Source organism: Semicossyphus pulcher, unplaced genomic scaffold, assembly GCF_022749685.1.
Source record: "Semicossyphus pulcher isolate SPU_LCO1_2020_fin unplaced genomic scaffold, fSemPul1.0.p SCAF_15, whole genome shotgun sequence".
NCBI classification, from domain to species: Eukaryota; Metazoa; Chordata; class Actinopteri; order Labriformes; family Labridae; genus Semicossyphus; species Semicossyphus pulcher.
In genome coordinates, this window is record NW_027211659.1 from 5,394,091 (window position 1) to 5,408,945 (window position 14,855).

Genomic DNA, 14,855 nt, shown 5'->3' on the forward strand with positions numbered 1-14,855 from the left:
AATCGAAATCAAAATAATAGAGACATAAAACAAAATCATTATCTTGACCATGATCTGTTTCTGTCTGTGTTCATGTCATTCTTTTTATTTAGAGTATAGATATTAGCTTTTAAATAGAGTCTTTTGACGATCCATCCGTCCAGGGTTCTGCTCACGGTCGCAGTTACAGTAGAGGTGCTCAAATGGTTCCTCCAGCATGTTCCTCCTGGGGGATCAGACACATGCTGCTAGATTAAGTCTCTCCAGCCTGCTCTGAGTCTCTCCCAGAGTTTCCACCAAGTCTGTCCCTCTCTTCTTCTTGGAAATGTGACAAGACTACTTTGTAATCTGCACTGGGCCGTTTGACGATGCCATCATCTACAGACCCGTGTACACAAAGGTGACACGGTGTCAGACTGATCAGACTGAGGAGAAAGTGCTTCAACATGGGCAACAAAGACGCACATACATGTAGTAAGGAGGCAGGCTCAACTGGTTCTGCTCATGCGAGGAAGCACAGACGACCTGAACTCGACCATCTGCTTTCCTTTTGGTCATCACCCAAACCTTTTGACCACTTCATCATTATGGGCTGATGCAAAGCCGTCATTACTGCAGCTGATGCCCCTGATTGCCAATCAAGCCCACAACCCCTCTGTAACAACCCATTAGGCTTTTATGGTTTCCAATGAAGCTTTGACTGCATGCCAACCTCCAATAGAGTGATTCATCAGTTTAATATTGTAGCTTTAAACATAGTAGGATTCACAACGGAAAGGTTTTTGAAGAAAGTAAAGAAAGAATGGGTCTTACCCTTCTTTGTCAAAACCTGGCATCAACATAACCTGCAATGCAACTCAACTGCCAACACTTATGCAAGAGTGTCAGGTGTTTTATGCTAATGGTGGCTAACGTAGCCTCAAGCTCCTAGCCTCAAGGATGAGATGTGGAGTGGGTTACAAACGTGTATTAATCAGCTTCAACTCATGTTAGGGCCGACAAAGTTCTTGCACAAACGCAGTAATCCTCCCCGAGCCCTGCAAACAGACTTTGATGTGTAACATTGGAGTTTTCTTTCTAAGACTCTGATTATAACAAAAATAAAGCTGTTTTTGTCTTACATTTGAAATGATAGATGCTTAAACGTACTCTTTCTACAGTAGAAGATAGAATATGAACAGAAAAGCGCTTGTTTCAGCTTTAAAAAAGACTGATGAAAGTAACCCTAAAAGACAAATCAGATTGATAAGAGAAGGAAGTGCAACAGGGGTTACTTGAAGTGATTTTTCCCTGTTAAAAAATCAGAAACATTAAACAAGCAGGGGAAGGCCTATCTGTAAAAATGCACGATAGTGAAACAGCAACAAAAGCCAGATCCCTGTTGTGGAAATCAGCAACCGGCTGCGAGAGATTTGACTGGAGAATTTGAATATGCAAATCCAGCCGAGCGCGGCTCATGATCTGGAATTCATTTAGTCGGAGAACAACTGCGTCACCTTGCAGTCACGTTGTGTCTGCGGATGAAAGACGACTCTGATCAAAGGGACACGGGAACTGGGGGGAAATAAAGTGGAAGAGGGCAGCACTCACAGTTGGATGTTCCTGTAGCACATCATCTTTACCTGTTGTTGCATCACCTGGCTCTGAGAGCTGGTCTCGCCTCACATATTTGTCCATGTGATGGTCTGCTTTTTACAGCCTCTGTTATTCTGGCATGGGGATTCCAGACGGGGAATTTTGGCACTTAAAGTTCAGAAAACCAATCTCACGTTGGCATGTGAAAGACGAGTTATGCCCTGAGGTCCTGGTGGGGGCTGCTGGGTAAACAGCACGAAATCTAAAGAAGGTCAGGAAAATATAAATAGGGAGCTCAGATATAATATTTATATTTAAAGAAGGGTCTCCTTCAACATTGGTTTAAGAATATTTAAAGTGACCCCAGACCTCTTTGAACTGCAAATCTGTAAGTGCAGCCACGAAATATCCGGACATTTCCAAAACTGTAAGAGTTGTGTCAGGAGCCGAATCCGCTGTGCCTTTATCATTTACAAATTAATTGGAAATATTCAAATACTTAACTTTAACATGTAAAAATGAACATATATCAAAGGCTGAAATGACTTCATGAACATTGCAGTTATGGGCTGCACGGTGGCGCAGTGGTTAGCGGGAAGGTTCCTGTTTTGAATCCAGGTTTGAACATAGGAGGTCTTTCCGTGTAGAGTTTGCATGTTCTCACCGAGCATGCACGAGTTCCTTCCGGGTACTCCAGGTTCCTCCCACAACGACATAAGGTTACATCGCCGATAGGTGTACATTTTGGCAGGAAAGGTTGTCCGTTTGATTGGTGACCAGTCCAGGGTGTACCCCACCTCTCGACCAATGACAGCTAGGAATAGAACACTGCCCCTGAGTATGATAAGCAGTATAGACAATGGATGGATGGAGTTTGCATTTACAAATAACTATATCCATAGTTGATAAAGGTTGTTCCATTGGGCGCCTTTATTTCTTGTTGGTGACGAAGATCTGGTTCAAACTTTCAGGGGTTCGTCTTTTCCAAACGCTACAACCTTCCATCAAGTTACGTAAACATCCGGCCTGTAGCTTTGTCCATGATCCAGCTGTCAAACAGACAAATGGCGCTTCCTCGGCAGAGGTTAAAAGCTGCAGTAACGTCCAAACCCAGCGCTGTTTTCACTTCATCATTGGACCAACATTGTGTCTTCCTGTTTTGTCATAAGGAAGGGTTCCTAATGTCCCCAACTAATCAAAAGCAAGTGATGTAACTGTCCCACCATCATCATGTCAGTCCACACACAGCCCGAACAGTAACGTTAAATCTATCCTATCCAAGTCTAACACTAGAAGATGATGACTGTATTGTAAGTCTTGCAATACAGTTAAAACAACACAATAAAAGTTCTAATTGTCTCGCTCGTTTTTCCAATAACTAAATCAGAAATCAGTGAGCACAACATGAGATACATTTAAATCATCTGAGAAAAACAGATGTGGGAGGCAAAGCAGAGAGTCTGGAAAAAGGTTATACTTATGAAATTCAAACTCCTACTAAACACTGAAGTACTTTTGAACGCATCCTTTTCTATGCTGCCAAATCCGTTCCCATCGTTTTGTAAAACGCTTCAGTTTTCACATCAGTTACAGTTGTCGAGTGTTTGTGTTTGTCTCCTTAAGAAGATTGGTGTGTGCTGTGATGGCAGCGCAGGGGCTGCTGGGACATCTGGCTAACTGACTGTAAGCTGCTGTATTACTCCCCATTAGGAGTCATTAAGACCCCAATTATAGTTACCACCCCCCAGTTCACACACACTCACACACACCAGGGGTCCGCAGTTTGGTTCGGCCAGTTTTTTTTTCAACACTGTGTGCAAGGCAGAAAGGCCCGCGTGTTCCTCTTTATCAATATTTGAAATATTTGAAATTTCAGTAACACGTTGGTGAATGTTTGAGCCAAGAAATCTCTTCTGCACTCGTTTTAATGAGGCTTCTGGGTTGATGCAGGGAGGGTCCTGACTTAAAATGTGCTGCAAAGAAATCCATCCATCCAGACGCAATCATATATGTGCACAACTGCTAGCTTACTTTGTTCAGTGTTTAGCGTCATCCTGTATTTTATAGGGAAATTAGGCTGCATTTACTCCAGACAGGTAGCAGTTTATAGTCTTTTTTCTCTGCGTCTCTTTGGTAGCTGCAACTCGTCCTTTTAAGTTATATTAAGCCTTAAACATGAAGTTAAACTAGCTCATTCACTAGCTAATGAATTAGCCACGGGCACAGACTTGGTGTTCGCCAACCCCTCGCTCCTCTCCAGCTTCACCCTTTCATCCAAATATGGTCACTTCTGGCTCCAGAAAACCAACATGGCGGCAGCCATATCCCGAACTCAATGGGTGATGTCATGGTGGCTACGTCGATTATTTATACAGTCTATGGTTCTTCCGTCGCCAGCGTGTCTGTTGATGTAGCGGCTATTTTAATAGCCTCTGCCTGTGCTTGAATTGCAATCTAGCTACAGAAAAATTTTAATTGCCCCCTCAGGTACGATTATAAAGGATGTTATTACGAGGAGTTTTGGATGACTTGGATATTGAACTGTATATATTCCAGCCAGAGTATTGGGCCGACGCTGCAGCTATCTCGCACACAATGCATCCTGGTACATGTAGGCATTGCTGGCAGGAGTCCTCAAGCACAACTCGGGTGTTTTATGTCAATACAGCAGGCAGTGAGGGAGTTATTGCTTCCATCGACTACATTCCCTTCAACTCTTGAGACAGACAATAAAATGATGCTTTTGTAAGTTTCCAGAGTAATAATATTTATATCTCTATAACATTTGTGCAGTGATTTGCTTTTTTGCAAGCATTCAAACTCTGCAAACTCGACCTCCTGGACTGTTTTTCATCTTCTGAATTCACAACCCAGAACTAGTGACTTAAATACCCCCAAAACCTAATGAACCATACCGACTATATGCGCAAACAAGCTCATACCAGAAGAGAAACAAGATTTCCTGTGACAGACTGTGAGCAGCAGCGGGAGGGGGTCGAACTGAGTGACAAATGAAAAGTTTAGTCTGCCTGAAACACATAGCAGAGACGCAGACGTGCAGCTGTGCATGGAAACTACATTTTCCTGCAGTTTGATGAATAATCCAGAAGATGCTTGTTAGTGTTTTGTTACTCGTTTAAAGATCTGGTGACTTAATTAGACTGAATTTAAGCACCCGACTGTCTGCACAATGACATTTTGAATAGCTGGGTGCAGAATTACACCAATTATCAAATAATGTGGCTCTCACCTAATGAGCATGATATTTAGAAGATGATAAATGGAGGCTATTTTTATTTAGAGTACATTTGGTTTCACAGACTGTAGAGTTAGAGTATTTTTATGCCTTTATTTAGAGAGAGAGAGGACAGTGGATAGTGTCGGAAACAAGGGAAGAGAGAGCGGGTATGACACGTGGCAAAGTGCCGAGGGTGGGAGTCGAACCCGGGCTGCCACGTCGAGGTCTTTGGCCTCTGCACATGGGGCGCACTCCTCCTCCGAGCCAATCCGGTGCCCCTTATTTTCTTCTTTTTATTTGCAGTTGTAGTGTTCCTTTTTTGGAGGGCTGTATGATTTTGGTTGAAGGCAAGATTTGTTCCTTGACACAGTCAGGTTTTCATTTTGAAACTGCGTTTTAAAAAGAATTTGATGTCCATCCAGGCGAGCCTTCAAGTGGTGTTCCAGATATACCTCTCAAAAAAACACGCCTGAAAACTCATATTAGTTTCTCTGGTTGAATGCAGAGTTGCAGAAGTACTACAAATGCAGTGCAAAGAGTAACCCTCAAATTCCACAGGATCCGTCTCCGGCGCGTTCCGTGTGCGCCGCGACCTCCGGAGTCGATCGCGCCTATTCAAGTCAATGCTCGTGATTCCACAGCATGCGCCGCGGTCCGTCTCAGAAGCGTCCCAGAAGTGTCTCTCCGCTCTGCTCCGCTAAAGATGCACACCCGACGGAGGCCTCTTCAAGCAGGCGTCAAGCTGAACAGAGCAGATCGTTTCAAACAGGAAGTCACACACGAAAACAGCATACAGCATCCGGTCATTTCAAAATAAAACACCATGTACAGACCGGTAAAGACTCGTGTTTTTTTCCGTTTTCATAACAACAACACACTGAAATCTTAAACACTGAAAGGAGCAAGCTGAACTGTTGTTTGTGTGTTGCTCTGCTAACATTGATGTTATCGCGTGACTTCGTAATTCTCGCACAATCTTGTGATCTTGCGAATCCAGCTGCTTGCCGATCAGACACGCTTCCTGTGGGCGAGGGCTCGCGCCGTCTGATGGACCAGAACCGCGGCGCAGACGGAACGCGTCGGACACGGATCCTGTGGGATCCAAGCGTAAGAAGGTTCTTTTTGTTTAGGCTGACAGCGAGCTGGAACAAAAGTAAGACATGAGAAGAAGGTGATCAAGGCAGCCAAAAACATATTCGCATCGTGATACTCGATGACACGTGTGTCACCTTAAAATCTGTGTTTCTGCCGGTGCTAATGCATCAGAAAATCCTCGAAATCAAGCGAGGTCAGCTGTGATTTGCCATGTCTATATTTTGTGCCTCCTTGTCTCTTTAATCTGTTCTGCTGCCTGCGACCAACAAATCAATCTCAGTGTGCCATCATGGATGATGTCTTAATGTCTTAATTCCTAGAAAGCATTTAAGGAGAGAGGAGGCTTGCGAGAGGAGCTATGAGCGAGGATGCACCATGCGTTTAAAAGAGGCACCAAGGCAGCTGAAATATAGACAGCAGCCACATTTATATACAACTTTAGGTTGTTAAGAACGATGTTATGGTTATCCGACAAAGATCATCAAATAAATGCCTGTTGCCTGGACTCCGCTTGACTGTTCCTCGCATCTCAGGTAACAGGGACAAGGACACAATAAGAGGAAGCAAGGAAAGGTATGAAGGATGTGCACACTGAGAATAGAGAGGTGTAGAGCAGTGTGGAAGCTCGGCGTAGAGGAAGCAACAGTTCTGCGTTTTAAAGCGGAACACGTCTCAGTGTGGATGCAGCCTCAGACATCATCAAATCCCATCTGAAGACAGTCTGCTCCTACAAAATTACACGCACACACACACCTCTAGCCAAAGTACACACAGATACACGCACACAGCTGGAAGGCTTTCTATCATGGAGAGATAACTACAGGCTGAGAACAATAGACCATCTCTTCTCCCATCTGGTGAAGTGGGGGATGAAACTTCATTTACATTTCAGATCCCACCACCTCAGGGTGTGTGTGCGTGTGTGTGTGTGTGTGCGTGTGGGCAGGGTGTGTGTGGAGGGTTTGTGATAGAGGGAACAAAACGAGATTCATTTCAGGGTGAATTTGGGATTATGAATTAACACGCCGCAGTGCTGAAAGACTTCATTTACAGCTAATTGAGTGTATTGGCTCATTGAAATGGCTGTTGTGTTAAAACTGGTCTGCGTGTCTGGCCCCCGAGGCTGTGTGTGCATGCATGTGTGTGTGTGTGAGTGTGTGTGTTGGGTTTGGAGAAAGCCAGGGGTGGTAACCTGTACATTAGCGAGCAGCTGTAGTTTAGACGTGTGAAATTAGATGTAGAAATTATAATAAAATGTGACACCACCTCCTGTTTCTCTCTCTCTCTCTCTCCCTCGCTCTCTCTCTGGCAGGTGAGAAGCCCTATAAGTGCTCATGGGAGGGCTGCGAATGGCGCTTTGCCCGAAGCGACGAGTTGACACGACACTACCGCAAACACACCGGAGCGAAGCCATTCAAGTGCAACCACTGCGACAGGTAAACACACGCACACACACACATCCAAAAGCAATGACAAACATTCAGTGGACTTTACATGTGCAGGACATCGGTGCCCTTTAGCTGTCAAGGACTCGTGTTTAAGCTGTGATTCCTGACAGCAAAAAGTAGAACTCAAACATACAAAGTTATGATTCACGCAGGAGCAGAAGCGGATTCAGGTCAGTGAACGCTCATATTTGTGAGCATTTTGCTGATACATTTCGACACAGGGGGGAAAAGGGTTTAAATAATTGATTTAATGATGGCTGAAGTCATTTAGCTGCTTCTCTTTCAGGGTCTTGGTTTTGTTGCGCACACTGGCTCACTTCCATGGCGAACTACGACACTTGAATAGAGCAAAGTTAAAGTTAAAGAGGGGGTATTTTGCTCTTTAACATTTTAAGACATATAATGTTACAATGTTGGATGTCCAGACTAAACGTGGGTGAAGTTTCAAATCTGTAGGTCAAAGTATGTTGGAGTAATCCCCAGGCTTCTCAGCTCACACACCAGAACACCAGGTTTCACGCTGTTTTTTCTACACGCTGCGCTTGGTGACGTCACAAAGTGCAGCCTCAGCTGGCCAATCAGAAAAAAGTGGGCTCATAGAGGTGGGGTTTCTTAAAGGGGCAGAGCTGAGTGACTTGTTTCAGGCAGAGGCTGTATTTTTTAACTGTAAATCATGCTAAGCTACTCCACAGGTATCACAGAGTGAAATATGAAGCTTGAAATTAGCCTAATACCCTCCCTTTAATGTTATTGGTAACACCTGTTCTTTTCCTGCTATGACAGGTCAGGTCATCTGCAGTGAAAAAAGACATATTATTTAATTATTTTGATTCATAAATTCCATCTATCAGTCCATTCCTTATCTATATCGCTTATCCATTGAGGGTTGCGTTGGGGCTGGAGCCTATCCCAGCTGTCATTGGGTGAGAGCCGGGGGTACACCCTGGACTGATTGCCAGTCAATCACAGGGCTGACACACAGAGACAGACAACCTTTCACACTCACTTTCACAACTACGGTCAATTTAGAGTCACCAATGAACCTAACAGGCATGTCTTTGGACTGTGGGAGGAAGCCAGAGTACCCGGAGGGACCCCACGCATGCACGGGGAGAACATGCAAACTACCCCACCATTCCGCCCTGATTCATAAATAACAATATTAAAATCTTTTAAAATGTCATCACAATATCTGTCTAGGCATCTTTAACCAGAGCGAGGCTACCACTTATCTCCTGCCTACAGACTTTGTGCTAAGCTAGGCTAAATGCATCACAGAGCTTCCTCTGTATTGAACCCAAAGAAAAAGAAATACCAAATTGATTTGACTTTTTTTCCCAGTAAAAATGGGTCTCTGTACATTACTTCTAACTCAGGAACTTAGCCATTTAAGTATGGCCACTGGTTCCTAATACTACAGTTCCCATAAGCCTCAGCGGCTGTTGCTAAAACAAAGACGCCAACAGAGGAAAATCAGAGCTGAATGAAATTCAGAACACTTTTAGATTAAAATTAGAAACAACATGTAGACTTCCTGCTCTGTGATTGGATTTTTCTGATGAAAGGGCTCATGGGAGTTGTAGTTTTCTTCTCTGAGCTCATTTTAAAGAACGATAGCGACTCCTGTTTGTCATCAAAGAAGCAGATATTTACTTTCAAAGCCCCAGCAGTCAGTGGACACCCAAATATTGCACCTTTAAATGTTCATGCGTGGCAATATGACTTTGCATTTAAAGCGTGTGTGTGTGTGTGCTTATTGTGTTTGTTCCTGTGTGTGTGTGTGCGCACCAAAGAGGAGCTAATACAGTCCCAGCTCTCAGCCAGGATTAGAAGCTTCCAGCAGGTTTCTGGAGGGTTTTATGTCTAAAACCCCAACTAGAGGGAATCCACAACAGCCAATTACACTGTCTCCAGGGCTAAAGTGTGTGTCAGTGTCTCGCGTGTCTGTGTGTGTGTGTTGTTCGACAGAAAGGTAGCGCAGACACACGCGCATACAGAGAGAGTGTATGTTAAAGTGGAGCTGGCATCTGGTGCCACTCAATTAGCCGCGACCCGTCTGCCAATAGCCAGAATCCATTTAACTGGCAGCGCAGGGGCATGAGTAAGCACTAACACACACACACACATGCATACACACATGGCCACACACGCTCTACCTTTAGGACCAAACAGAGAAGATGTGACTTTCCAGGATTTAAACACACTAACCTTCATCTTCATCGGTAGGAACTTACTTTATTTTATATATTAACATTTAATATCTTTAAATAGAGAAGAATAAAAGTTTGAATGTTTATTATCCCAGAGTTAAGAGAAAAGCTCCCCTAACACCCTCCAGTAAACATCTGCTGCACAATGCAAATATTCTTTATGTAACAACTTAGTGAGAATTGCAGCCTCACTGAGCGCAAGCATGACTGGAGACTCGACAGTAGAGGCCTCGAAAGGTCCAAAAGGATCGACCAACCTCTAGTGGAGTTTGGAAATTTGTTCCAAGACCCAAAACTATAAAGATCCGACCCATTGTGGCTACGATTTTAGTGACCAAGCATGTTGCAGGAGGAATGGCTCCTCCTCTTCCAACTCACGGGCACCGCTGCTCAACGTTTTTTCACGTTTTGCTTCTTTAATCAAATCAATAGGCGACATCATCACAAAAGTGACAGACACAACACATACGTGTTTTTCTTTCGTGATTAGAACTGGTACCCATCCACTCAGGTTTTATACATAATGATAAAAGGACCACAGGATCCGCGGTAATAGAACAGGACCCAATGACTTTAATAGAAGCTGGAACCCAAACACGTACAGGTACCGGATTGGGTCTCGGGCAGTGTTCATTTTGGCAGCTATTTTAGATTTAGTCTCAGTCTTCAGGCGATAAAGCTGATTAGTTGTAGTCACATTTGAGTCATTTATAGTTTTGTCGACCAAAATTCATTTTAGTCCAGTTTTAGTTTTAGTCACATTTTAGTCATTACTTCTAGTCAAAACGTTTTCTCTCTTTTCGTATTTTACCCATTTGCTTCAGTTACTTTTCATCGTCGCTTCTCATTTAAACAGTCTGAAGCAGACAGCCGACGATCGCTCCTTTTTGTGCGGAAGAAGCGTCAAATGACGCGTAAACCGCCCTTTTTTCTGTGAGCGCGCACAGAGCCTGAAGCAGAAAGCCTGAGTGAACACAGAAAGTTCACAACCACCTTCATGATACAGGAATGCTTGTGTGTTGACAGACAGATTAGACGCACAGTGGGGGAAATATTAATTTTGAATGCCCGACAGTTCATCTTAGTCACGTCTTATCTCATGAATGAAAACAAAACCTTTGTGTCGTCAGAGCTTTTCTTGTTAATGATCTATTTCTAGCTCGTCAATGTCTCGTCTACGTCACGGGAAAAAAAAAGTTTTCCGTAATTATTTCCGTTAATGAAATTAGCAGTTTCTCGAACATGCGTTGGCGCTCCATTCGAAGATGGTTCATATTTTTTATCTTGCCTCAGCTGCTTTCTATGTAACCATAACCACAGAAACTACAGAGAAGGAAGCAATGAAGCAGGAGATTTAATCTGAGCTTTATGAATTACTTCTTAATCAGCAGAGTCAGATCAATGGAAGAAACGGTTTCCAGTCAGCGACATAACCTACACAATGTAATCTTGGTGTATCTAGTTCAAACATGTTCTCTTTCCGAAGCTATAACCTGATGATGTGATGATCAAAATACAGACTACAGTGATGCTGCAGGTGGAAACTGCTCACAGACTGGAAGACGCTTTAGTCTGGCTTTCCACATTTCCAGGATTTACCTTCTTGATGCTCAGATAACAAACTGGATGGAAACATGCTTAACACAGTCAGGATGGACCTCAGCTTTACAGTAACACACACACACACACACAGACACACATCTGTGGTGGGTGGAGCCCCAAATATTACCATGAGAATGGCAGAAAGTGGCAGCCATGGAGAGGTTAACATTAGATAGAATGTTCAATCTGACACAATTTCTCCTGGGAAACACACACACACACACACACACACACACACACACAGGCAGTCTGTCATTAATCCTGCCTAATCAAGCGGGGACCCCCTGATGTTTTCATGGAGCTGGAAGAAGGAGGAGGAGTGATGAGGAGGAGGACAAAAAGAAGTGAAGAGGAGGAGCAGGGAGAGTTTAGAGGAGGAGAAGACAAGGATGGGACAGAGGAGTGGGGGAGGCGGGTACCAGCTGGTCTGGCTGCTCCGCACCCCAACAGTGACACAGTAACTGGCATGGCCATCTGTCCAGTCACACACACACACATGCACGCGCACACACACACACACACAGGCTGGTGGAGGTGTACAGTAGGAAGCACATGGCCGGCGGAGGATTGAGGGGAAACACTGGACCGCAGACAGCAGAGAGCAAAGATCAACTGTTCACATTAAAGCTGTGAAATCTGCAAACGTACATGAATTAACTCGTCAAATCCGGCTCCATCCACACCTTTAAACTTCTTCTAGATAAACTGCACGTCCACACCGAAGCTCCAAAACACTACAAGAAAGGACAGAAGCATGTGTGTCTCTTGGACTTGTTTCTCTGTTGGTGAAAATGTTTGAGTGGAAGTTATTTTAATTTGCCATACGTCTCGACTTAACGTGTCCGACCCATTTAACCAATGTTAGACTGAGGGATAAACGTCTTGGGATTTCATTGGTTAGTTGTGGTTGGTAAAAGTAATTATGTCGTATACTGTATGATTATACTTGCATGTCTGCCTTTGTTTGCTTCCTTGTGGATCAGATCATGTTCACTTCTGAATGTTTTTCTCTTCCACCAAACTCTAAAGAAGCACAGCCATCGTCTTTTCTGGGAAGCTAAATTTGATCTAACATTCGGTATTCCAAACAATACTGTTCAAAGCTTAAGGTTTAACTTCAGTAGGGAGTGAAGGCCGCAAGCTCATACACGGCAGGTGTGGGAAATGATTGCCCCGACTGGAACGAGTAAGGGATAACGTATGGTTAGCAGGTTGTTATCGAGGAATGGAACCCCAACAGGGTGAGCAGTCTCACCCTGAAGGGGTTCCTCCGCTATAACAACGCACTCACATATTATCCTGCTTATTACACGGCTATTTACTTGCGAAATCAATAATTTGATACAATATATTGATTTGGAAATTATATAATTCATTTAAAAATGATTATATTTCTGTTTAAAAATAGTCAGTTAGAGCTGCGTCCATAGCAACGGTTAACTCAAGCCTTCTTAAAATGAGCTAAGCTAGTTGTCATTACTCCCATTAGATGGAAACATTTCCACTGACGGTGAAGTAAGACACGGTGAACCGGACCGCAGGAGTCAGTTTCTGTTTGGTCACTGTCAGAGTCTGTTCACATTTACTTTTCCATTCACCGTCTTCAAACACCGCCGTATCCCGCTCTGTGTTCTGTTTAATGTTTCCTACATCTGCGTCTTTTAACCTCTCTTGCTTTCTCTCAGCTGTTTGGTCTCTTTTCTTTTTTTCCCTCTTTTTAGCCCTAGCAACGATCCGTTCTTCATAGCAACGGTCTGCAATAGACAGATAGCAGACCTCGGAATGTCGTAATTAACCAATCAGAATCAAGTATTTAATACAGCCGTGTAATATTATAGATTTGTACTTCTTACATCAACACACAGATAATACTCACAGCTTTATGAACAGGACATTTTAGACAAAGTGTTTGTACTTTCCCAGCTCTATATGAAGTTGCCTGTAAGACGATCTGACATTAGGACAATGAACAGCAGCAGAGATCTTCCTGCACTGTTACAAACCTCCCATTGTGCATTTCAGTGTTCACCTTTGTCTGCTTGTATCTGGATAGAACAACAGCCTGCCTAAACACACACATACACACACACTCACAGATTAGCCATGACTAATTAATAATGAATAAAGCCTCTGGCAAATTGAATTTTTAATTTGCCATTTTATTATCACCCACGTTTTGTTTTGCCTCTCCTTTAGTCATATCATTTGTGATTCAGTTTATTGAGGATGTTCAGCTTTAATGTCTTCACAGTGCTGTGATAAAATTAAAATCATAGTGACATTGCTATTCCTATATTACACATCAGCAGCACCTGGTTTTATGTCTCCCTCACACCAGGTGCAGTCACTGCAGAGTTAAATGGCCCGGCATCAGAGAGTACTGCCAGCCTGTCTGCATTAGTGTCCGTGTTCACGATGCATATCTAATTAGTTTCTACAATAGTATTGTACCCGGAGCTGGAGGACTGACTGCAGAGCGGTGGAGGTCTGGCTGTGATTTATGGGCGCGTTAGAGTCGTATTTAGGAAATCACTGAGCCTGAATGCATAGACTTTCATCTGGGTTGCACTGGTGTGACACAATGAAATAAGACTGCTGAAATTCTCTGTACGTTTAAAATGAAGTGGTTGAAAATCTCTGTAGCTCTTTGCATTATTAACTTTGTGTGTTAAGCTTTAAGCTTTGTCTTATTCTGCCCGTCTCTCTGTCTGGTTTCATGCTGAAATAATAACCTTTTCCTGAAGGCAATATTCACACAGTTAAATGTGACTCTCAAGAAACATCGATGGCAGCCAGAGAAACTACTTTTTAATGAAGCTACTTCAAATATCACCCCTTGTTAGTTAACTCAGAGAACCACTTGAACTTTTCTCATGACTCAAGTGAGCTGAGCAACACTGGAGTTAGCATGCCTTACATTTAACTTAACATATTGTATTTCATTACTTATCTAAAACAGCTTCTAGCAAAGAATTTACCCGGATGTATCTGTGAGACACAGCTAGGCAAACACACTTGAGGTCTCAGAGATCTTATTAAAAGCGTTAGCTAACGTTGCTTTAGCTTATGAACTAGCTAGCAAGCTAATTAACCAGAGAACTAAAGACAACAGTTTTTGTAGAGCATGTCCTCTTATAATAGCTTAGTAACATTGCAGATATTTAAAAGCACCCCAAACCAAATTCTAATAGTTACTAAAGGTTACCTAATGTGGTCATTTGAACCAAAAACTGAGCAGTAAAAAACGTTTTTTTCAGCAAAGAAAGATGTTAGCTTCACCATTACAACTGTCAGAGATTATACTGTTCTTATAATAAGTGTATAATCTTGTAATTTACCAAAAATGAGTAATCTATACTCATTCAATGACTTCCCAAAAGCTATTTTTGACAGGGTTATTGTTTGATATCCTCAACAAATATTACTTAGCTAGCTAACGTAGGAGCTAATGTGTAGAGCACATGTTGGGTTTTTCAAGACGTCGTTGGACTCCTTAGGAATTATTCCTACAAAATAAACACAACCAAGAAGTATAAGTGTGCCTACAGTAGCAGTGTGGAGCATTCCCAGCAAACACACAGTGCGTATGTGTAGTGGAAGGAGGCTGGAAGTGTGGAGCGTTTCCAGGAAATACACAATGCCGGTGGGAAGTTCAAGGGGCCTGAGATTATGGAGCGCTCCCAAGACATACACAGAGCCAGTGGGTGT

General features: G+C 43.1%; 1 protein-coding gene across 1 annotated transcript in view; it reads left to right on the forward strand.

The window, feature by feature from the left end:
• Positions 1-14,855, forward strand: part of klf7b (Kruppel like factor 7b) — an 85,347-nt gene that overhangs the window by 60,919 nt on the left and 9,573 nt on the right. The window contains exon 3 of the mRNA XM_069662764.1: positions 7,200-7,323. Coding sequence (XP_069518865.1) covers positions 7,200-7,323 — 124 coding nt within the window. The remainder of the gene's footprint in view (positions 1-7,199; positions 7,324-14,855) is intronic.